This window comes from Amborella trichopoda, chromosome 8 (genome assembly GCF_054954075.1).
Source record: "Amborella trichopoda isolate Santa Cruz 75 chromosome 8, AtrichopodaSantaCruz75HAP2 v2.0, whole genome shotgun sequence".
NCBI lineage: Eukaryota > Viridiplantae > Streptophyta > Magnoliopsida > Amborellales > Amborellaceae > Amborella > Amborella trichopoda.
Window position 1 is genome coordinate 34,905,849 of NC_142343.1, and position 25,843 is coordinate 34,931,691.

The window sequence follows — 25,843 nt, forward strand, 5'->3', positions numbered from 1 at the left end:
CTAATTTTCATGCGAAATCAGTCCCTTAGATATTAACTTATTAACTTGGCACTATGACTCCTCATGCTGCTTATGATTCATTCAATATGTTGGTAAATTTGGTAAACTGGATCCCGAAATGAGGTCAATACAATGCTCTAAACTCCTTATTGGCACAATCCAACTGGTAATTCCTCCAGCATGAGGTCAACAAATTTATCCATTAGAGGCTTAAGGGCTTTAGGCACCATAAGACGCTGCCCTAACTTGTTTTTAACCATCTTGAGGACTTTGCCAACTTCCTCACTAGCTTCAACAAATTGTCCATATGAGAGTAAAGTTACGCCCTCTTTGTTGATGGACTTGGGTGAAACTTCTTCTTGCAATGAAAATAAAACAATCTTTTGTCCATCCTTTTAGAAAGTTTAAGTGTTACTCTGACCATTATGTGTCTTGAGATCATATTACCATGGGCGACCAAGCAATATATGACAGGCATCCATTGGTGCAATAACACACCACACCTTATCTTTATAAAATTTCCAAGAGAAAATTCAACAAGACAACGACAATTAACGGGTACCTTAACTCCTCTTTTGAACCAAGCAATCTTGTAAGGTTGTGGGTGCTTTACCTCCTTTAGTTGCAACTTGTCAACAACATTCTTAGACACCATGTTCTCGCAACTGCCACTGTTGATGATTAGGTTGCACACTAGCCCATCACAAGAGCGCCGGGTGTGAAATATATTTGGTCGCAGCCAGTGATCATCTTATGGGACTTTGGGAAGAGAGAGAACCCTTCGAACCAGCAGCATGCCTATTCACCTTGGTCATTGTGACCAACATCATCATTATCATACACCGGTTCTCCAAAATCAGCAACTGCCACCTCTTCTTTCTCACTGGTTTCCTTGACTTTGGCAATATTAGCATGCCGTTGGACAGAAGCCGATAGGTACTCTGCTGCCCAGTGACCCATTTCATTACGTCGGAAACACCATACATCAGATTGCTCATTTGTTTGAACTCGCATTCAAGTTTTATATGGTGTTGCGGTACCTGTTCGATCACTCGATTGCGGAAACACCATACATCAGATTGCTCATTTGTTTGAACTCGCATTCAAGTTTTATATGGTGTTGCGGTACCTGTTCGATCACTCGACGTCCTTTCCTTATTTGGGTCAGCAACTACCTGTGTTGAAGGCTTCACCCTCTTGGGTTGAGGAGTGCTTATACCTGGCCTCCAACTCCTACCCTTTTTTGCCTCTCAGCTCGCAATGCAGCTTGACATGCCATACCTTCTTGGGGTAGGTGTTGCAAGGAGAATTCATCATGTATTTGAAGCCACAAACGCCGTTGTCACTAGTTGGTCCTCCATCTCATCCAACCCTATGCGCAAAGATAAGCAATGAAAGTTTTTCGTATAGTCATGGACCTTTGATCCATGATGCAATTGATGGAATTTGCAATTGATGGAAATGTTTATACACAGTTTGTGGAAAGTTTGGAGGAAGAAATTGTTTGCACAACTTTACCCTCATTTTTGCCCACTTTCGAAACTTATCTTTCCCCTTTCACGACCTTGCTTTCTGAACTTGATCACATGAAACAGATGCAAGTCCTTAACGGTTATGCAACTAATTTTACTTTTTTTGAATCTTAACAGTTCCTTCCATCTAAAGAATCTTTCTACTGCTCTTAACCAATCTAAGAACTCTTTCGGTGATAAAATACCAAAAACTTCAGGTATGTCAACTTTAATACTTGTGTCGTCATCATGGTGTCATGCTCGCTTGCTTCTCCCCCGGTTTATCCACTTGAGTTACCATCCAACTCATGCCTTCATCGAGACCTTTGTGAACCAATAATTCCACTAGAATTGGTCCGTGATTCTGAGCTACATGAAGTCGTCTCCATCTCTGACTCACGGTGTTCAACAAACAAACCACCATGTATGGGATCCATGACCAGGGATCTTCTCACATTTCGTTGATTTCTATCTTGCAAAAGCATGGCCATCGACTCTGTTAGATTGTGCACAGTCTCCACCAACCTATCGAGTTTGTGACCTACATTTCCTTGGCCACGATCTCTACCAACAGCAGCCATACCCACGAACAAGGTCTGATACCAAATGGTGCAAAACCAGCACCAGAAAGTATAGATCCGGGGCCGATTGTGCAACAACGACCTGGTTTCCTTGATTCCGATAAAGGGAATGAAGAGAAAAGGCATTTTTATCTCCTAACTCTTGTTACTCTTAAGTACACAAGGATGGGAACTCAAGTTACTCTTAAGTACACAAGGATGGGAACTCAAGTTACTCTTAAGTACGCAAGGATGGGAACACTTAAGTACACAAGGATGGGAGCTCTTAAGGTACTCTTAAGTACACAAGGATGGGAACTCTTAAGTTACTCTTAAGTACACAAGGATGGGAACTCTTAAGTTACTCTTAAGTACACAAGGATGGGAACTCCTAAGTTACTCTTAAGTACACAAGGATGGGAACTCTTAAGTTACTCTTAAGTACACAAGGATGGGAACTCTGTCTCTACATTGAAGAGAAGGAAGTTTTCAATTTCATTATCAAATTATCAACAAAAACTAACTAATTGTTGCAGCAATGTTCTATATATAAGAGCCTATTCTCTGGATTTAGACAATGCCAAAATGCCATTTAACAAAGTGTGAAAATGACTGGACTACCCCTTTTACCTTTTTCCCATACTTTATGTTTGCTTGCATGCAACCTTCATGCTCCCAAGTTCCCATGCATGAAGCCAAACTCCCAAGCATTGAAACTACCCATTTTGGACCTTTGGACTCATGGAAACTTTCACACAAAAAGGCGGCGTTTGATAACTTTCATTGCAGTTTCGTTGTGAAAATCCCTGCTGTTAACCTTCATGGATTTTGGGAAGCAGATGAAAATTAGTAACCTGAAAGCTAGGGACTTTGTTGGATAAATTGTGGTGCTGGTATTTTCATCTGTTTGGCATTAGGAAAGATGGTATATATAATATATGATACATATTATATTATATAATATCATAAAATTATATAGATAATGTTATTATAATATATTACACATAATATTGTTTCGTTATATTATATATAAATAATAATACTATTATAATAAATTATTATATATAATATTATTATAATAATATATTTATATATACTATTATTAAGTTATATTATATTATATTATATTGTATGATATTTTATTTATATATTATTACAATATTATAATATTATATTATAATGATGCATTATAATATATTATTATATTATATAGAATAATTTTATTATAGTATTTTATATATAATATTATTAAGTTATATTATATTTTATGATAATATATTCATATCTTATAATAATATTATATTATATATAATCTAATATTAATACTACTATAATAGAGGGAGAATTTGAGGTCAGCCCACTAGTTGACAGCTGCAGTAAACACCCGATGGCCCAGATTGAATCTGGGTCGATCTAATGGTCACAATTGTATTTCATATTTTAATTTTATTTTATTTTCTACAAATCCAAATCGCTTGAATTTTGGAGTATTTATTCTTGAAAAATAGGAGAAGCTAATAAAAATATAAAAAAAATAATTCGACAAAAATAAATTGACCAAAATACCCCTGAAATTTTCAGGATATTTTGGTCAATTTATTTTTGACGAATTATATGTTTGATATGTTTATTAGGTGTGCCTTGATGAGAAGAATGGACACCCAAAATTTCATGTGATTTTGGATTTATAGAAAAAAATATTGAAATTACATTACGAAATACTTTTGTGATTGTCAGATTGAGGGCCTTTGAGCTTAGACTATTCCATCAGCCCATGGGCTGACAACATCGTTTCCCTGTAATATATTATTATATATTATATTATAATAAAGCATTATAATATATCATTATGTTATATCACATTAATACATTATAATATCACTATACTAAAATATAATAATATTATGATGTTATATAATACTAAAATAATATATGAATATATTATAAAAATATATTAAAAAATATTATATATACTATAATAGTATTATATTTATTGTATTGCCACTGTCCAGGTGTTAACTTTCACTGATGGCATGAATTTCACTGAAAGTAGCAGCACTGGGGTACTTCAAAGCAACAACTTTCCTTAAGGGAATAGTGAATGGGGAGAACTTGTGTTCTAACTTTCTCCCATTTTAACTATTCCCAAATAGGTGAAAACTTTAGTAATAGGGAAAGTCGGGCACTTTCACCGCTTTACGTGATTATCAAACGCCCCCCAAATTTCTTCTCTATGCCAAATTCCCTAGACCTTGACAAATCCTGAAATGACCAAACTAACAAAGAGATAATAACACACTCATCCTGGAGCCAAACAAGACAATGTCAAATGTTTCCTGGGGCCAAACTCTTAGAACTGAGAAATACATACCGGTGACCAAAAAGATTCTGAAAATCGCAATCACATCTGGTGACGAAAAAAAGATCTTGAAAATGACAAACATGTCCCAGTGCCAAAAAGCTCCTAGATGCAATTTGCATCTAGATGGTTTTCACATGTTTTCTACATAATACCTGCTTCATGTTTGGGTCATTCAAAGACTGAAATCAAGTAGTTCCTTGACTGAAATCAAACATCTGATGGGTCGATGGTAGTCAACATAAATCACTAATGAATGGATTCACATGGTTAGAGTTTTTATCTTTTATGACTTCTTTTTCTATACAAATCATAACAATAGTAAGAACTAGTATTATATGACTATTATATTGATTTTTAAAAGTTGGGTTCAATCATCATCATCATCATCGTCAGAGTCTTTTCCCAACAAATGTAGATTTAGGATTCATTAAAGTGGGGTTCAATATTTTATATTAACTTGTATATCATATCTATATTGTTCTCTTTTTTCTCTTATTTTGTTTTCGGAGCCTGACGCTGTGAGATGATTGTCCAAATAAAAGATTGGGTTGTCACCCTTCTTACCATTGGATCGTTGGCAGTTCGTCATGGCCATTGAATGGGGGAAGCATTCCATTTAGTGTTCAAGAAGGCCGAGGCGACTGCCTAGGCGACCCTTTTGTTTTTGTGTTGGTGGGGGCGGGGGTGGGGGGCCGGCATTCTCTCCCTTTTATGGTTTCAATTTGTATAAAAAATTAATATTAATGCTAGTGTGCCGTTGTATGAAAAAGTAATATTAAGATCATGGCTATGTGAATGTGTTATTGTGTAAATGTGCCACATGTGTGCTTTTTTAAGAAGCGTACCCTCCCGCTTTTCCAAAAATTAAAGAAAGGTATTTTGCTAAATAAAAGAAAAAGGATACTTTACTTTTTTAGGAACTGTGCCAAATACTTTACTTCTTAAATAAACAAAAGTTAAAGAAAGGATACTTTTATTGAAAATGGATACTTTTTCTCTCTAAAATAAATGAATAGAAGTACAAGCAATGAAAAATATCTCTCGATAGACCTAATTCTCTCTCACTAAATAAAAGAACTAAAAAAATTAAGGAGGTTGCCCTAGGTGGGCGCCCAGAACTGCCTCGCGCCTTAAACAAGTCTGCCTGGACCCCCCTGCCTCCTAGGCCACACCTAGATGGTCGAGCAGCCAAATGTTTGTACATTGATTCCATGAAAATGTATGGTTTGACTTGGCCTCTTTTATGGTCTTGATCACCCTGCCACCAATCCAATTGCATGCATGGCAATGACCCAAATTTTGTATAAGGCCCATCAACCTCTATGGTCAATTGCTAAAATAAAAAAAGGAGAACTTTGTACTGTCAAAGTCCCTTTTTTCTATCTATTTTATAGTAAATATTGTCAGCCCTTTGATGGCGGCCACTTATCATTGCTCATGCTGTGAAACTTCTTACATTATATTTTACAACAATACTATCTGGAAAGCTCAGGAGCTTCATTTGTGGATTGAGCTGTCTCTAGAACATGTAATATTCTTTAACCAGCCAAAAACGTCCTTGGATAATTCCATTCCAATGAATATTGGATGTTAAAATTACTTTGAAGCTTGTTTGCAGAGTATGGGTGCTGGAAGGAAAACACAAACGTTATATTGCAGTGAGAGAACTGACAAATCATCATCATCAACTGTGAGAAATAATACGGCTGCAAGAAATCTGAAGAAAGATGATCTTGGTGGTGTGATTTTTGGCTGTAAAAACAGTACGATTACAGAATGTCTATCCAAGCAGCTCTTTGGTCAGTTGTCTATCATTTTATCTTGCTTTCTTTACTGTTGGGGCCATTCTTTCATCTTCTTTATGGTTTTTTACTTTTGATTGATTTACATTTGCAACTACATTTACATTAATGGCTTATTTCTTTAGAGTTCTCAAATGGGATTTAGTTAAGGACCAGATCTCTACTTGATAGTACCATCAACCGATGTTTGAAATTGCATTTTTATTGAGTTTTGTTTGATCAGAATTATAGGATGTTTGTCAGTTCACACTGCATGCTAATATTGTGGATTGATCTTTCTTTTTTTGTAGCATAATCTACTTTGAAAAGTAAAGGTCTATTTGACCTCAAAATTTCTGCACACATGTAGATCTCATCTAGGCTGTAAAAAAAAATAAAAACATAAAAAAAGTACTCGCAAAAGAAAAGGGAGAAAACTAGTCCACCATTATTGGTGAGCACATGTCATCTGTTTGGTGGTTGATGGATCTAGGCCTTCAAGAACTTGAAATCAATTTTTTTTTTTAGACTGCTTCTTTTTTTTAAACAAAGATGTGCAACATTTCATCCCAAAAAAATCCCTCAAGCTTTGTTATAAAAAAAAAAAAAAAAAAAAAAAAACAAGCTATGTGGTTGGAGCTCCATTAAACTATAACTATATTCCCATTGGCATGGAGCTTATATATATATATATATATATATATATATGAGGTTTTTATAAAAATAGTATGAGAAAGTTGAAGTAACGGCATTTTAAAACTATATAATGGCATTTTAAAACCATGTTGAAAGGTGCAGTTTTAGTGCCTAAAAGCCTTGCAATGGCATGAGAATCTATTTTCATCCCTAATTATAAAATTTGAAGTTCCAAAAATGATATAAATCAAGCATGATCTATAAACAATTATCGTTTTTGAAAATGGATGGTCTAGATAATGCGTTACAAGTTGCATTATTTCTTGATTTGAAATCCTTTTTTCTTCCATTTCCCTACATATTGAGGTTGAGATGATCACTTTGAGAGTTTTTGGACATTGGAACAACTTTTTTCGATGAGTTTTTGAGGTGAGCCTTACTTCAATAGTACAAGGTTGACACTTACTCTTTCTATACACACACATATATATTCCAGAGTGTTATGTGATCATCACATACCAATGAAATTGAATGGGAAGTTCTATAGTAGGGCTGTAAGACAAGCCATGCTTTATGGGATGAAATGGTCGGTGGCTATGAAACAATATATCCATAGAATGACTATAGCAGAGATGAGTATGTTAAGATGGATGAGTGGCATGACAAGAAAGGACAATTCATAATGAATACGTACGAGGGAACTTAGGGGTAGCTCTAATAGGTAATAAAATGACAAAAAGTAGATTTGGTCATGTGCAATGTCGACCTAGAACAACATCGATTAGTAGGTGCGATTTGGTAGTGAAAGGCTCTGAAAAGGAAAGAAAAGGCCTAAAAAGACATGGATGGAAGTAGTGAGAAGAGATATGGTGGCTTATAGTCTAATTGAATATATGACCCTTAATATAGCGGAAATGTGAAACATGATTCGTGTAGCTGTTCCCAAATGGTTTCTAAGATGCTTTCATCATCATCATCTTCTTCTTCCTCTCTCTGTGGGTGGGGGAAGGACTAGGTTTCATGTGAATGTTACTAGCACTATTGGATACCGCTTATGCTATTAGAATGCAACATTTGGGATCTAGGTTAATTGTTGGGTTTCGACTTATTCTTGGAGGTGGCATTTGGGACCCAGGGTGTTCTCTACTACTCTTTGTAGAGATTAGATGGGTTTGTAAAAGGGAATTATCTATACTCTTGGCTAGTATATTTTTAGGTATTCAGACAAGCCATCCACTGTCTATCATGCCAACGAATTGTGGAGAGGAGCCATTTTTTTACTTTAAGTCAGGTCTTGTATATCAGTAAAAGACAATTTCATATCTGCTGCACATTGATATGTGTTGATGGTGGATGGCTGATTTGATTACCCCAAACTGTACTTGCTGCGAGTATAGTGCATGGTGCCATTTGTAAAACCTTGGTTGGACTTGGCATGGCTTCATTGGCCCACGTACTCCCGAACGAGGCTGCTTTGGGAGCAACATTGTGTCGTGTTCCTCTTTTTTGGTAGGTCACAAGTCATAAATCTCAGGGAAAAGCAAATACGTGCAAGTCTACAGTGAATAAGAACGGCTAGGACCCTTTGTCTGCAGGTTGTTCATTTACCCTTGTGTGCTTGTTTGCTCTTTCCTCTTCTATGTGTTTGTGGAAAGCTGACCTTGCCTTACTTAGGGCTGGACCTTTCTTGGGAGTTGCAATGGTTGGCTAAGTGAGAAATAAGACCGACAGAGCCAATTTGGTAGCGAAGTGAGGTTTATTGACCATGGATGGTGGTGTTGCTGAAAATCAGGACCGTGCCACCAACCTTGAGGAGCAGTTGCAACAAATCTTGGCCCAAGGTGTCCAAGATGGTAGGTCAGGGCAAAGCCTCATCTCCTTGGAGGCTTGGATTGGTGCTCTTGAGGCTTAAATTGAGGAGCAATGTGGCCCATGTAATGCTTGTATGGAAGGGCCCATAGATGACCTCAAAGCCTTTATGTACTCTTTTAAGGCAAGTTTGTTTACCCTACAAGAAAGCATGATACTTGTCAAAAAGGCAACACTAGTGGCGTATTGGACTCTTAAAGTACGAGGGTGCCAGGGCCAAGGGTATTTGACACCATGAGGGACTCAAGGTGTTGCAGAAATCCTATGGGACTAAGCAATATTTCAAGTCTAGTGATGCCTGTGATAAAGACCAAGTAGGCATTTGTAACATGTATCTCAGTAGAGTTGTAAAGCTTTTGTGAGTTATACTGGTTACAAACACTTTAAGTCCCAAGAAGGACACTTGGAGGGGCCTTGAAACAAGGTTGAAGGATAAATTCTTGTTGGGCAATGTCGCATGGGTGGCTCACGAGATTTTGTAAAAGCTTTGATAGACGGGCTCGGCGAGGGACTATGTGAAGATGTTTACATCCCTCATACTGGACATTCAAACCAGTGTTCCAAAAAATGTCGGGCGGCGCCTAGGCAGTCGGGGGAGTTTTGGGCGGCCTAGGTTCAAAAGGGGGCAAATGGTGTCCAGTAACCTTGTTTTAGTTCCATATTTTGTACAAAATATTCATATTCATGCATATTTTATAACCCAAACAAAGAAACACCAAAAATACCCCACCCGATGGGTATTGTTTCACCTAGTCGAGCGCAGTCCCCTGGGCGCTCGCCCAGGTACCCTAGGCCCCCCGCCTAGGCGGGTACTAGGGGTGCCCAGGGACAGCCGCCTATTTGGTCCGCCGATGCCCCCCATCGTTGGGCGGACCGCTTTTTAAGTCCATGATTCAAACTATATTTGAAGAGGATATGTTGTTCAACTTTGTGTCTAGACTGCAAGGATGGGCCTAGGGCTAGTTGAGGCAAACTTGCCCAATCCTATGCTGGTTGCTGAGGATCTTGTACACCATAACTTTCGCCTCGAGGTGGAGTCGGCCCACGATGATGGCCATGAAAGTCTAATGGGATTGGAGTAGTGCACTACAATGAAATCAGATGTGAGAAAGGGGTGACCAATTAGGGGTGACCAATTAGAAAGAGGCACATCAGAAAGCCTTTTCTAGATGATCCATGTGAGAAAGGGGTGACCAATTAGGGTTGGCTTTATCCTTTGGGTTAGATGACGCCATCGATTTGTATGCCCCAATAGAAGAAAAATATTGTTAGTGCTGTTTTTATGTTTTTATGGAAAAAGGGAGTGTGATTAGATCTGAGGGTATAACTAGATGTGTTAAACCTTTTATTTGAAGAGATCACAAGTGTAACTTGATCTTAATTGTTCATTAAGATCTAAGGGTGTAACTGGATCTTAACTACAACAGATAATGTCTCTACATGCATCAAATATGGAGTTAAGATCCAGGCATCAAATATGGAGTCATTTGGACCCCAAATGCTAAATATGCAGGCTAGGAGGCTGAATATATGGATATTATGAATCAAATGCTATTTTCTATACAACTTAATATGAGTTGATCCTCTATAAACTGTAATATCTCTTAAGGAATTATGGGAGGCAGTCTTTGAGTCCTATTCCCAAGACAAAAATATTGTACGGGTTTATGAATTGGAGCAGCTAATCAGTGTTTTAAATAGGTGACTTGTCATTGGAAGACTATTATGCTCATCTATGTGGTCTTTGGGATGAATAGTGTTCGTCTTGTGCAAAGGAGCAGAGAGAGAGACTAGAATAAAGGAAGATTTTAATCTTTTGAGGGGAGTTAATGGAGAGTATAAAAAAATTAGTGCAAATGTTTTCGGTGGCGGGACTTTGCCATCACCTAGTTCTGTTTACTCCCTTCTTAAGCATGAAGAAATTTGACGCAAGATAATGGCAGTGTCTATGGGTGGAATTGAAGGATCCGCCCTATTCGCAAGTTTTCGAGGTAATCGAGGTGGCAGATGTTTTGGGAGCCGTTGTGGTGGTTGTGGCTGTGGAAACTCCATATATGATGAGAAGGACAAATTAAATTTTACCCACTGTGGGAAAACTCGACACAAGGGAAACATGTTGCGATCTGGTTAGATGCAAAGGTGAAACTTTCCAAGGGCAAATTCAGCAACAATCAGTAAAAATACTGTTGCAGTTACTCAAGGGCAGCAAGATACCATCTCTTCCTTTGAACCTCAAGAAGAGTTGTTGGGTATTCCTAAAAGAGAGCTCCTGGATCTCAAGCAGTAGGCTTCCATTCAAGACTTTTCTTCCTCCTCTAAGTCGCACATTGCACAATTACATATATTTGCATCAACACATCATATCTCTGTAAATAGCTTTGAAATCCGTTGGATTATTGATTTTGGAGCAATTGAACACATGACTGGTATGACTGATTATTTCTCCTCTTATATCCCTTGTTCTAGTCATGGATAAGTTAAAATAGAAAATGGTTCTTATTCCAATCAAGAGAAAGGGAACCATACATGTTACTCCTTCTGTTAACTTGTCATCCACCTTGCATGTCCCCTATCTTCCTAGTAACCTCTTGGCAGTTATAAATCATAAAGACCCTAACTGCAATATAACCTTTTCCCTTCTCACTGTGTATTCCAGGACTTGATGATGGGGAAGATATTTGGGCATGGTCGTGAAAATAGAGAGTTGTACTTTTTGGAGACTCCTGATCGTGCCTTGACTACAACAACCACATCTTCAATTGCTAGTAAAGAAAGGGTGTATTTATGGCACACCCGACTTGGTCATGCATCGTCTTTTACTTTGTGTTCTTTAGTTGCTAAATTGTTTTGAGTCTTTGGGTCAAGTTCAATTGTGATGTGACATTTGTGAGTTGTCAAAACATTGTGGACATTCATTCCCTTTGAGTGTCAATAAAAGGAGTGATGTTCCTTTCTCTCTTATACACATTGATGTGTGGGTCCTTCACCAGTTGCATATGTATTTGAATTTTGTTTCTTTGTTACATTCATGGATGATTGTTTTAGATTTATAATTGTCCATCTAATTAAACACAAAGATGAAATTGCTAATCTATTCCAAGTCTGTCACAAAATGGTTAAAACTCAATATGATACCCAAATTAAAGTCATACAGTTTGACAATGACGGTGAGTGTGTGTCAAACAAACTCAGAGATTATCTTCTTGATGTAGCTACACCTCAGCAGAATGGTGTAGCTAAGAAAAAAACAAATACTTGTTGGAAGTCACCCGAGCTCTTTTACCAGGAATGAAAGTTGCAATATTTTTCTGGTCTGAAGCAGTTCTCACTGTTGCCTTTTTAATATTCTGCATGCCCTCTCGTGTTCTTGAGGGAAATCTCCCTCTGAAATTGTTCATCCCAACTCACCCATGTTCCTTGTACCTGCCAAGGTGCTTGGTTGTACGTGTTGTGTCCACATCTTTGGTCCAACTCTGTGTCTCTCATCGTGTCTTCATATCAGCTTTGTCTTATGTTAGAATACCTTCCAGTGTTGCAGAAGCACATTCACAGCCTCAATGGAAAGCTGCCATGGATGACGAGATGTGAACATTTGAGCGGAATAATGCATGGGAAATCACTAACATTCTTGAAGGGAAGAAGGTCGTAGGATGTTGATGGAAATTCACTATAAAATATAAAGCTGATGGTACCATTTAAAGGTACAAAGCAAGATTGGTTGCAAAAGGTTTCACCTAGACTCCTGGTATAGACTACCAAGATATTTCGTGCCTGTGGCCAAGTTGAACCATGTGAGGATCATTCTTTCACTAGCTGCGAATAAATCGTGGCCACTTCATCACCAAGATATTAATAATTCATTCCTAGATATTAATAATTCATTATTACACATGGAGACATCCAAGAAGAAATCTATATGGCCATGCTTAATGGTTTTCAAATTAAGGGGGAGACAGGAAAGGCTTACAAGTTAAAGAAGGCAAAACAGTCTCCTAGAGCATAGTTTAAAAACTTTAGTGAGGCATTGCTGAAATTTGGTTTCAAAAGGAGTCAAGCTGATCATGCACTCTTTTTGAAGAAAGATACTGCTGGAATTGTTGCCCTTATTGTGTATGTTGATGATATTATTGTGACAAGGGATAGTGTGAAGGGTATTTAGGATCTTAAATCTTATTTTAGGTAGGTGTTTGATATCAAAGATTTGGGACCCCTTAAGTATTTTTTGGGAATTGAAGTAGCAAGATCAAAGAAAGGGATATTCATCTCTCAGAGAAAATGTGTTGGATTTTACAACAACATGAATGTTGGGATCTAGACCCGCATATACTTGTATACAAGTTAATCATAAATTTAATGGAGAAAGGGGAGACTTGCTCAAAGATCCTAATTAATATCAACAAATTACTCGACCGGATATTTCTTATGCGGTAAGCATGGTCAGCCAATTTATGCATGCACCACATAAACGCCACCTCGATGCTGTCTACAGAATATTAAGATATCTCAAGACTGCACCAAGGAAAGGGATATTTTTCTCAAATCAAGGACATCTTGATGTTGCAGTTTATACAGACGTTGATTTGGTTGCCAAACTGATAGAATATCCACAACTGGCTATTGTAATTTCGATTTGGGAAACCTGGTTACTTAGAAAAGCAAGAAGCAAAATATGGTGGCAAGATCAAGTGCTAAGGCAGAATACGGGGCAATAGCTCTTGGTACAAGCAAGGTAATGTGGATCAAAAGTGTTCTTTTTGATTTGGGTGTTAGAGTTAAGCTTTTGATGACTTTATTGTGATAATGAAGTAGCCATTCATATCGCAGAAAATCCTATTTTTTGTGAAAGGACTAAACAAATTGAAGTAAATTATCACTTTATCAAAGATATCGTTGCTGCCAAGTTCATTCAGGCTCCTCACGTGAAGTCTAAAGATCAACTTGCAGATATCTTCGCCAAAGCCCTTGGACGGGACATATTACATGATATTACGAGCAAGCTGGACATGATTGATATCTATGCACCAGCTTGAGGGGGAGTGTTGGAAATAAAAGGAATAATCTTTATTGTATTTGATGGACATAACTGTCATTTATTTCTTGTTTAGTCCTTATTTTTTTTATGCCTCTAAATAAGGGCAGTATTATCTATAAGTTGTAATTAGGGTTATTGTAGGGGTCACAAGTGACTTCTAAGCTACTCAATTTCCCTCTCTATCTCTATATCTTTGATAGGTTTCTTTCTCTCCCTTCTTCTTCTTCTTCATCATCATCTTTATTTTTTCTTCTCTTTCTTTCTCTATATCCTACCAAACTGTTTTTTTCTCTACTTTAATTTCAACTGAGAAGGTCCAATGCTGGTTTGCTCAATACACTCGTTGAATATGATGCAATTGGTAGAAATCGTTGTGTGGGCTTGGGAGGAGTTCATGAGTTAGGCAACCGACATAGAGGAATCAAGTGATGGCCTAGATAGAGGAGACCGTTAGAAGTGAGGGTGGACCAGTGGCCAAAGTCGTTCTCCACCAGTGAGGGTGTGATGCAAGGGGATGTCCACCTAGCCCATGTCGGGCAAAGAGGAGGGAGATTTAGCTACCGGCATGAGTACCACATATGCTATTCTCTCTATGGCAAGGCTGGTGTGACTCCCTCCACTTAAGGGCCACAAGAGGTGGCATGGTCATGGTGGTACTAGCAGCAATGGACCGGACAATGAACCTAGGTGGATGCATGGAAGCAACTTGAGGACCTGAACATGTGTGTGTACAAGTACCGACTTGGTGGCAGCATCAGACTTTACGAAGAGTGGGAAGGGCTTTTAGCAAGAAACATTGGCTAGACAAGCATGAGCCTTGGGGCAAAGATATGGATTATAGCATCCGGCGTCGGATGAGCTTATATTTGTGACATTGGAGTTAAGATGGGGGGAGGAGACCCCTTTCCTTACAATCATGCGTGAGGGCTAAGTGGGTGTGTGGAACCCCTTAGCCATGGCCGAGTGAGAGGCAAGGCTAGTGTACCGTTAGTGCATGATGAGCAAATGTCGGCTAGCGGCTAAACACCCTTGGTGCTAGACCCTGGGCAAGTGTTGCGGGCGGATGGCTAGAGATAGTGAAACTTTGTGGACCACCAAGTCAATAGGTTTAAGTTTGGGTTGTGGGACCATGGGCAGCTGACTATTTGGGTGTATTTTGGTTCATGAGAAATCCAAAAATACATCAAGCAATTTCCTGAAGGGTTGATATGTAAAGATGGTGAATAGACCATTGGTTAAGCATGGCTATTGAGGCTGACTACGGGTAACTATGGAATCTGACACTATCGAATTCAGATTTGGGTGAAACTTGGATGAATGATTAGTAGAGGCATAATAAGCTTGTGCCCCAAATTTCATAAGGATTGGATCGCATTTGCCCCAAGAAGATGATTTATATCATAGACAAAATACAAGACAACATGATGAAAACATGGCTAGTAAGTTGGGTGGAATAAAAGGCCAATAAGTTGAAAAATACACATATAGTTGGGGTGCAAGGTGGCAATGATGAAAATATGGGTGTTGATTTAGGAGGACAGTATGCCAAACATGGAGAATGTGCCACCAATTAATGAAGATTGTCCGGCAAATTAAGGCATGCACCGATCCACATGTATCTGTCATCCTATAGATCAATGGATAAGCTATGGAAGCTTCACAAATGATTATCAAGCATTTATATGTGAAGCTTTCAAACTAAAGGAGCCTACCAACTATCATGTAGCGACAGATAACCCGAAGCGGTTTGAAGCTGGCTGAAGAAATAAAAGCCGTGTTCTTGAACAACATGGTAGGAGATTGTGAAGAGGCTTATTGGGAAGAATGTTGTGGGTAACAAGTGGGTATATAAGACAAAAGTATAAGTTGGATGGAAGTATCAAGCAATTTAAAGTTTGATTAGTGGCAAGGTTGTAATCAACAACATGGACTAGATTATGGGGAAACTTTCAGCCTAGTTGTTAAAATTATCACTATTCGAATAGTTTTGTTCCTTTGCTTTGTCGTTTGATTGGCCTCTTTTCCAATTTGACATGAAGAATATCTTTCTTCATGAAGAGTTAAAAGAAGCGGTATACATAGAGCAGCCTCCCAATATCAGTGAAAAGGATCCTTTGGAGTATGTAAGTTAAGGAGATCCAGCTATGGATTGAAGTAGGCTTCCTGTACTTTTTTTTCCAAATCCTTTATCATGCAGTAAAGAATTATGGATTCATGTGGACAGCAGTGGATCATTCTCTTTTCATGCAGATGTGCACCAAAGGTATCGTAATTATTCTCCGTCATCACTGCTGGAAGTTCTTTAGATTTATTGTAGACATCAAGAGATTCCTTCATGACAGATTTAAAATAAATTCAGGACAGCTATGGTACCATTAGCCATTCTGGCAGCACTCAACAAAAAATAAGAGTGAATGAAGGAAAATTACTTGAAGATCCAGAAAAGTACTGAAGCATGGCAAATGCATTTCAGTTCCCCACCCTCACTTATCTCAATATAGCTTTGCAGTAAATCAGGTATGGCATTTTATGCGTGCACCCACCGAGTACACTTGGAGGCATAAGAACGTACATTCCGGTATGTGATGTGAAGGCCTTACATATCTAAAAAATCACATATGATGTACATATTTCTTCCATCTTTGGCTACTCCAATGACGATTAGGAAGGATCTCATGATTCATACAGGTCAGTCTTGCGATATTGCGTTTATTTAGGAAGAAATTTGATATCTTGGAATAAGAAGCAAAAATCACTGGCACATTAAGTATGGTGGCTGAAAATAGAGCATTGGTGAGCATTGTGGCAGCGATTTCTTGAATCCAACATTTGATTGAATCACTTAGTTATAAAGTACAACAATCCACCATTTATTGTGATATTTGGAGTCCACTTGCTATTGCGGCTAATTGGATTTTACATGCTTTCTCAAAACACATTGATATTATTGATTATCATTTTGTGCACAAGAAGTCAGAAGTAGAGGCAATTCAAATGGATTATATTGGCATCGAAGATCAGATCACTAAAATTTTCACCAAAGGGCTCACTGTGAATGACATCACTTTATAAATGACAAACTACGACATGTTTAAGCACGATGTACAATTTGAAGGTGGTGTTAGACTCTGTTTCATAACCATGTATCATTTGTAAGGGTGTTGTTACCATTATTATGGTTATGTTATTTGACAATGTAACATTCATGGACTTTTAAGGGTATTTTTGTAATTGTATAGGCCCTAACATCCAGTCATGTAATATTTAATTACATGCACTTATTTGGGGATCCAGGCTACACTCACTTGCTCTTCTCTTGTCTCTCTCTTTCTTCTTGATGATAAATGTTAAACTCCAAATGAGCCATGTGGGCCAATTATTGAAGTTGAGGAAGTGGGATGGTGTAATTGTCACACTAGGTGGTTGGCAGTAATGTGGTGCACGCCTTAATGGCTAGCGCCAGTGCAGTGAATGTTTTGGTGCATACTCGAGGTATATAAACCCTTTGCCTGAACAGTTGAGGGACATCTGTGCACGTATGTTGTGAATAAGAGCATGTTGTAGCCCGTAGTCTATAGCTTTCATGACCCTTGTATGCTTATTTTCCCTTTTCCCTTGTGTGCTTGTGGAAGGCTGGCCTTGTTTACTCAAGGTCGGATATTAGCATTGCGCCAGGTTGAGTCAACAATTAGCACCATGACAATCACCACAATGACACATCTCTATACACGCAATTGGTGACACCATGTTGAAACATGTATACACAATTGTAGTTACTTGGGATTGAAGGCTCCCGGTGATGCAGGAAACTTAGGACTAAGAAACCTTTGGAGGCAACTAGGATAAATAAGATTGGTGATTGTAGGGAAGTTGGTATGCTATCTTACAAGACTTTTGGTTGATTCAGCATATCCAGCCAAACCTTTGGGGTTGGCCTTCATCATGCTCACACATTTGTCTTCTATCTTTATAGGAGGATGAAGGCACGTCTAATCCGAAAGAAATTGATACTATTCTCAGCTGGTATATGAATAGTTTCCGCATCCAACCTGAAAAGCATTATTTCCATCACTTATGGCATCTTGCATGAGTTTTTAAAAGAAAGAAGTGAAATTCAGCATAAAAGCACAAGTTGTGACATGCTGTCCACTTCAGAAAATATGTAAATTTTTATTGAAAGTGATCTCCAATGCATATTCCTCCTTATCTCTCATCTGTGTTCCATTATGTTTTTTGCTTCACATATGTTGATTTTGAAGTGCATTTTACTTTAGTAGTTGTTGGAATTATTTCTGGTTTAGTAAGTGGGTTCTTAAAAATCTAGTGACATTTAGGTAAAATGCTATTAACTGTTTGTATCGTGTGTTCTGCCAAAGAATTCACATTCACCTTATTCTTGTTTGTCTTATCAATATTTTGGGTGCATATTCTTTTCAGGGTTACCTGCTCCTCATTTTTCTTATGTGAAGAACATAATGCCTGGATTGCCATTGTTCTTGTTTAACTATAGCGATAGGAAGCTTCATGGCATTTTTGAAGCTGCAAGCATGGGTCATATGAATATAAACCCATACGGATGGACCAATGATGGTTCAGAAAGAACTCAATTTCCAGCTCAGGTTATCTCTTAAGCTGCCCCTTCCATTTTCATTTTTTTTTAGTTTGGTTATATTTGTTTGAATTATTGAATCTTTTTAAATAATGCTTGGTGGTCCATCACCTTTCTACTTGCTTGTTTTCAAGGTACGAGTATGCGTCCGACAGCATTGCCAACCGCTGGCAGAGCAACAATTTAAGTCTCTTATAAGTGAAAACTATTACACTAATGCATATTTTTGGTTTGAACTGGATCACGCACAAGTTGATCGCTTGATTGCTTTATTTTCTGTAAATCCCAATTTTCGTTCTCTTGAAACTGATTTTCCAAGGGGTGCACCTCCAAAGAGCAGCTGGCTTGATTCGTTGACTTTGCCTACTTATGAGTTGCCTATTGATTCATCATATAGTGTCTTTTCTGCTGACTATAACATTGAGTCGAGTGGTTCAAAAGGAGGGTCATATGCAGTTGATTGTGGAAAGGCAAACAAAATTTTACATCATAATGGTTCAGAAGACATTGAATGGTGTTGCTCTAGTAAAACCTCTTCCAGCATACATGAAGAGGAGGATTCAAAGCAATCGGCCTTAGATGGTGTCACAAGTCCTAAAACCGATGTGGAGGAACGGGGTGTTATTGTGGATGGTGCGAAGAGTCCTAAAATTGATCTGGAGGGAGGGGAATTTGTCCCAGATGGTGACATAAGTACAAAAATTGATCTGGAGGAAGATGATACACTAAGCAGTGTTGAGGGAACAGTCATGGATGAAGAGTATGTTTTGGAGAAAATAAAGAAGCTTGCTATTGATCGTGAATCATCCAAATCGCCGATTCAAGTGCATGACAATGGTATTGTTGAACAAGAGGATGACAAATGGTTAGCCACAAGTAAAACAGAGCATCAAAAGGCGGCTGAAGGAACTCGAACATACCAGACAAACATTTATTTGTATATAGATCAGGTATGGAAGGTTGAAGCACTTGGTCATGTTTATTTGTTCATTTATTTTTGAAAATACAAAAGAAAATCTGTTCTTGTTGATTGATGTTTCACCTACTTTTGCTTTGTTCTTGGTAGTTGAAAGTAGATGTTCACTCATTAAAGAACGCTTTATCGGAGCAAAATCAACGGACCAAACTTTTAGAGCAAAAGCAGGTAAATTGGACGTGCACAATGTTTTTGTTGAATCCTTTGACTATTGTGGTTTGCAAGTTAAGTTGTGATTAATTGTACATTTCCTGCAAATGCCTCAGTTCTTATAGTTATCGTATCTTGGATGGTGATTGTACCCTCCTAGTTTTAGTTCTTAGATGAATGGTCCTTTTTTGTTTATGTCTTGGTTTCCTCCTACAAGTGCTGGATTGAATGTCTCCAGTTCAATTTGTGTCACACTTGTTCATTTTGCCATAATTATATGGCCTTCGATTTGTTACAAATGATTAGACATCCTTTGATGCACTTTTATATAACGTTACATAGAATGGTCCAGCATCTCAAGTACTTACACTTAGTGGCCCAAATGTCCTTCAATTTTCCATGGTCCATTGGATTTTGGCATAGTTTCCTTAAAAATAATGGTTGTGACAGGAATAAGAGATAGATGGGAATAATTTGCATAGTTTGACTCCATGATAATTTTGTTTGAGTCTGAGGTTGAACTGATTTGTCTTGAGCTATCAGAGGGAGTCGGACAAAGTGATTCAAGAACTGAGGGAACATATAAGGAAGTTGGAGTCTGAAGTACTCACTGTATCAGATTCAAATATTGAGGAACTTGTCTTTCTAGTAGGAGGTCATGATGGTGTGTCCTGGTTACAAAGATTGGATGCATACTTTCCTCACAAAGATGTATTGAAGTCGCTTAAGCCAATGCATTCTGTGCGTTCATATGCATCTGCTGCTTCCTTGAATGGTTCTCTCTATGTTTTTGGTGGTGGAAATGGCAGTAGTTGGTATGATACAGGTATTACACTTCTCTCTCCTGAAACTGTGCTGTGTAATTTCTGTGATGTTATGCATGATATCACAATGATTTGTGATTAATGTCATATCATTGAAACACATGCACACATCCATACTTGCACACACTCAAACATGCTTAAGTGCATACACACACATTTACATGCGCACATACTAGTCTTCCTGTGAGCAACTTTCCTCATTTTTCCTGTAAGTCGTATTTAGACCTCCCAAACATCCTTAGTTTTTCCATAAAACCCCTTACACTTTACATTCCATTCTTAAACTTTATTCAAGAATTGGTTACAAGGTAAATTTGTAGAGGAGGTTCAGAAATCAAAATGTTGAGGGTCGTTCGATCTCTCCCACCCCTGCACCTCCCTCACAAATATCTCCATTGAAGCTATGAGAGCTCATAGCTCTCCTTCTTCTCACAATACTATCCATCTGAAGCTCACTTCCCCCCGAATGGCCAAGGACCCAGCCAGCCCACTAGAGTTTTCAGCTCAAAAAGCTGGTTTTAGTTTTATATTTTTTTTGGGGTTGGGGTGGGATGTTAGGGGGAGGGGTGGGGAGAGAGAGAAAGAGAGAGAGGATTAGTGGGTTTGATGGCGATTGGGTTTTGCAATGAAACACCTGAGAGAGAGAGAGAGAGAGAGAGAGAGAGAGAGAGAGAGAGAGAGAGAGAGAGAGAGAGAGAGAGAGAGAGAGAGAGAGAGAGAGAGAGGAAAGTGGTTTTGGTTGGTGATTGGGTTTCGTAATGAAACACTCCTGCAAAATACTTCTTCTAGCATGCCTTACAACATAGTATTATGCTTTGGTAGACTTAATGATAAAGTTGAGTTTTTTGGCAGGCTCAGAAGTGTAGTTTTTTATTTCTTTTGAAATCCATCATTTAAAATGGATGCCCATATAGAAGTGCGTCCCCTGACGCACACTGCACTTTTTATTTGATATTATTAATTTTATTTGATAATTCCTATAAAATATTATTAGATATTATTAAATATATATAGTCCCTTTGTAAAAGGTGAGTTAAAAGTTGAGAACAATCTAGTTTTACATTTTCAATTAATTAGTTATTATTAGATATTATTAAATATATATAGTCCCTTTATAAAAGGTGAATTAAAAGTTGAGAAAAATGTAATTTTATATTTTCAATTCATAATTTCTTTCTTTTCTTTTTTTCTTCTTAAGTTTTTGGATTTATTTTTACTTATATTAGTAAATATATTATTTGCTTAGAAGTCTCCATTATTCTGGAGAATTAAGGAAAATGAAATGTAAAAATAAAAAAGAATATTAGTGTTTTTTTCAATATAATTGTAGTTTTCATAACATGGCACATAATCATTAAATATGATTATAAGAATATTTATTGAACTAGTAATTTATAAATTTAATTGTTTCATTTTAATTTAATTACTGTAGTTTTCATAACATGCCACATAAACCAAAAATATGATTGTACGAGGAATTTATTGAAATAGTAATTTATATATTTAATTGTTTCATTTTAATTTAATTACTGTAGTTTTCATAACATGCCACATAAACAAAAAATATGATTGTACGAGGAATTTATTGAAATAGTAATTTATAAATTTAATTGTTTCATTTTAATTTAATTATTGTAATATTGAATACAGATAACAATCTTAAATAGGTAAAATAAGGGTAAGTATTATAAATAAATAAACATTCAACTCTATATGTTTCTGTCTGTGTTTAGTATACCCTTACTCTTTAGTAATACTTAAATGTCGAGACATTTAGTTTTGTATATATAGTTTTGTACCAGTGTTTTAAAATGCGGGATGTGGCCCGATGTGTTGGGTGTGCCGATGCGTTTTAGATGCAGGTGCATCACCCCGATGCGGTCAATAAATCTAAAAACCTCTAAAAAATTGAAAAAAATAGGTTGATGCATTGAAAAAAGGAAAACGTTTATATAAGGTTCAACCTTCTACTATTTGAAGTAAGGTGTACCTCAAAAATCCTACAATGGAGAGCGTTTCGGCATCAGAGACCGCTCCAATTGATCACCTTGAGAAAAAAAGAATTCTAAGTCAAAAAAATGGTGCATCTTGTAACAAGTTATGTGGACGGTCTATTTCCAAGATTTCCAAGTATTTCTTGATTTGTTCGATTTGTACCATTTCTAAGATTTTAAATTATAAAACTTAGGATAAATTTTGAAGCCGATATAAAGTTTTGTACATCAAAACGACATCTCTAAGTAAATTTTATAGGTGTGTTTTATTTCTATAGTATAAGGAGGCAACCTTTTATAAACCTCACCCTTGAAAAAATATGAAGGTGATTTATGTGATATTAGGTATTTAATTTAGAAAAAAGTTTATATAAGGTTGCAACCTTGAAATGTACAATCAAAGACGCACCTAAAAAATCCATCCATCGGAAAAGGGTGTTTTAATGTTGAAAAACCCTTTAATTGATCATCTCGACATCAAGATGTATGAGTACGAAAAAAAAAAAGATGTTTGAGACCCATAAATAGTACATCTTGCAACACATTATCTAGACCGTCCATTTTCAAGATTTTCACATGTTTATAAATCTATTTGATTTTAACCATTTTTGGAGTTTAAAATTTTATAATTAGAGATAAAAATAGATTTTCAGATAATCCAAATAATTTTTTACATTAAAATTACATGTTATGATAAAATTTGGAGTTGCGCCTTAATTGGATTTCTTAACGTTGCAACCTTATAAAAACCACACCCTTTAATTTATTCATTAACTCCAAAAGTATCAGCTGTCGGAGATTCTGTATCCACTGTCCCTTGATAGATCATAGAAGACATTAGAAAGTACAAACTAGAAACTTGTAAGTAGCTTCGTAAATCCTTCAACAACCATAATCACAAATTTAAAATAACATAAAAATATTCTAATCTCCGTTTTTATCTCTTTGGTAGCTCGTGGGAATGCTCTTACATTCCTTGAAATACCCAAGTCTTTTTTCGCCGAAAAGTACCCCTCATATAAGTATTTCCACAAAGCATACAAATAATACAATTTCGGTTTTTCGGATTTTTTAGCTTTGCATATTTTCAAGCCGATTCCTTGTTACTAGAAAATTGTGAAGAAGACATTGCCCAAAAAAAAAGTGCAGTAGGGAAAAAAGTTGTTGATTACGTGAAGAAAATATCGATTCGTCTTGGTCCTTGAAACCCTCGATTTGTTGTCAAAACTTTGCTAAAACTTCCTCAAATGAAATTTCTGCCACCTTTTTTTTGATCGATTTGATGAAGTAAAGGCCATAGATGTGGCTGTTTTTGTAGTTTGGGAGTTCAATACCCCCCAAACCCTTTCCCCTTTTTTTCGAGCTTAAAAAGATGAAAATGTCCCTTTTCGAGTGGCTATTTTTCACTTCAAAATCTGGCCGCATGTGTGCCCTATGCGGGATGTGGCCGCATATGCTGTGGGATGCGGTTCATCCCTCCAAAGAGCATATGTGGGCTCATGCGATGTGGTTGCCAGTGCATCCCGCATTATATGGCCACCTATACGGCGATGCGGTCGCATTTTAAAACACTGTTTAGTAGGAAAGTTTAATATATATTTTAAGTTTGTGATAAGTGAACACAACAATTAGATGGGAACACAATAAAGGTTGTAAATTATTATTTTATTACTATATTATCCATTATTATTATATAGATGGTTATAAATGGTTATAAACATCATTATTAGCATTGTATCATATCTATTATTTATATTATTTCATATACACTAATTACAGATAAGCGTTAATATCTTCAATGCTAACTCTCATGAGCACACAGTCACATTAATCATTGAAATTATTATCACGTCTAGTGGGTGATCGAAATAGCAGTGATTAAAAAAGCGAACCGCTCAGTGCTTAGGTGGTTCGAAAGGCCTGGGCGCATCACCCAGGCCTAGGCGGCTAATCTGGATGGTCGATCCTTGGGCGGTCGCCTAGGCGGTACGGAACCACGCTTAGGCGGGCGCTCAACACCAAGGCTTGGGTGGCCGCCCAGGGGCGGAAATAACTTTCAGTAGGGGCAATTTTTGTTATTTTTTCTTTTGTTTTTAGGGGTAAAAAATTAGGTTTTTAGGTTCATTTGAAACCTAAAACTTGTTGGAGCGAATTTTAGAGAGAGAAAACCCCCAAAAAACTAGTTTTTGGTGATTGTTTTTGGATCGAAGGGTTTCTCAAAGTTAAAAAAAATTGATCAAAATATCACCCATTGATATTAGATTTACTGTTTGATATTTTGCAAACTTATTAGGGGTTTTTAGAAGATTTTGAGTATTTAAAAGCATCTTTGAGTTGGAAGTTTGAAGATTTAGCAATCAAACTCAAAGTAAGTGATTTTTTTTTATTGCTTTAGTAATTTGCATTATTTTTTAGATGTCTTCTTCGGGATCTAATAGGAGTGGTGATCCCAATTGGAAATATGGCTATAACCCAGATCCTAAAGATAAAAATTGCATAAGATGCAATTTTTGTGAAAAGGATGCAAAATGGGGCATAAACCGGTTCAAGAAATATCTTGTCGATATCAGGAGGGATGTTGCCCTATGTTAAAAGACTCCTGATGTTGTTAAAGAGGAAATAAACAATTCTTTGAACATGGTGAAAATGAAAAAAGATGAGAGATTTGCCTCTATAGCAGATATTAGGTTTGGGGTTCAAGTCAATTTAGATGATGATGTTAGTGATGAGGAAAGGATTGGGGAGGGATGTCAAGAGGTTGAGCAATCCATTATTAGGGGAAAGGGGAAGGGAGTTGTAATTGCTTCTGGTTTTGGAACTAAGAAGCTTTGGGTTAGAGGCCCTATGGATAGTTTAGGTTTTTTCCTCGGCCTAACCCTAAGGTTGCAGGAGAGAAAACAAAAAAGCAAACCCCCATTTAAAATAGAATCAAGAAGGAAGGGAGAGATAGAGCTGCGTAATATCTTGCTACATGGTTTTATGAGGCAGGCATTCCTTTCAATACCGTTCGCTTAAGCAACTTATATGCTGCTGTAGAGGCAATTGGCCAATTTACGCCTGGGATGAAACCCCCAAACCCATATGAGCTTTCTAGCCTCTTATGGAAAAAGTGGTGAGTGTCATGAAGGATGTTGTAGAAGTTAAGAAAGATGCATGGCCTCAGTATGGAGTTTCTATTATGACTGATGCTTGGAGTGATAGGACGAGAAGAAGTTGGATGAATTTGGTTGTGAATAGTCTTGCAGAGACTGTTTTTTTGAGGTCTATTGATGCCTCTGATCATATCCATGATGCCCATTACATTTTTCAAGTGATAGAGAGGGGAATCAAGGAGGTTGGGGAGCATTGTTGTACAGGTTGTCACAGACAATGCTGCTCCTAATATTGTTGCATCTAATTTGTTGTGCATAGCTTATCCTAGAATCTTTTGGACACCATGTGCAGCACATTGTATAGACCTCACGTTTGAGGCTTGGTGGTTTAACCGAGATATCAAGTGCAGTGAAAAAGGCCAAGTTAGTTACAAATTTCATTTATAG

General features: G+C 37.3%; 1 protein-coding gene across 5 annotated transcripts in view; it reads left to right on the plus strand.

The window, feature by feature from the left end:
- Positions 1-25,843, plus strand: part of LOC18423488 (influenza virus NS1A-binding protein) — a 69,136-nt gene that overhangs the window by 22,043 nt on the left and 21,250 nt on the right. For 3 of the 5 annotated variants that reach the window (XM_011629257.3, XM_088874481.1, XM_020674915.2), the window contains 5 exons: positions 6,052-6,232; positions 18,189-18,370; positions 18,495-19,310; positions 19,427-19,504; positions 20,030-20,312. In XM_011629257.3, the coding sequence (XP_011627559.2) occupies positions 6,055-6,232; positions 18,189-18,370; positions 18,495-19,310; positions 19,427-19,504; positions 20,030-20,312 (1,537 nt within the window). In that variant the 5' untranslated portion in view covers positions 6,052-6,054. Of the gene's footprint in view, positions 1-6,051; positions 6,233-11,398; positions 11,496-18,188; positions 18,371-18,494; positions 19,311-19,426; positions 19,505-20,029; positions 20,313-25,843 lie in introns of those variants that run through there. The other 2 variants (XM_088874483.1, XM_088874482.1) reach the window with 2 other exon arrangements.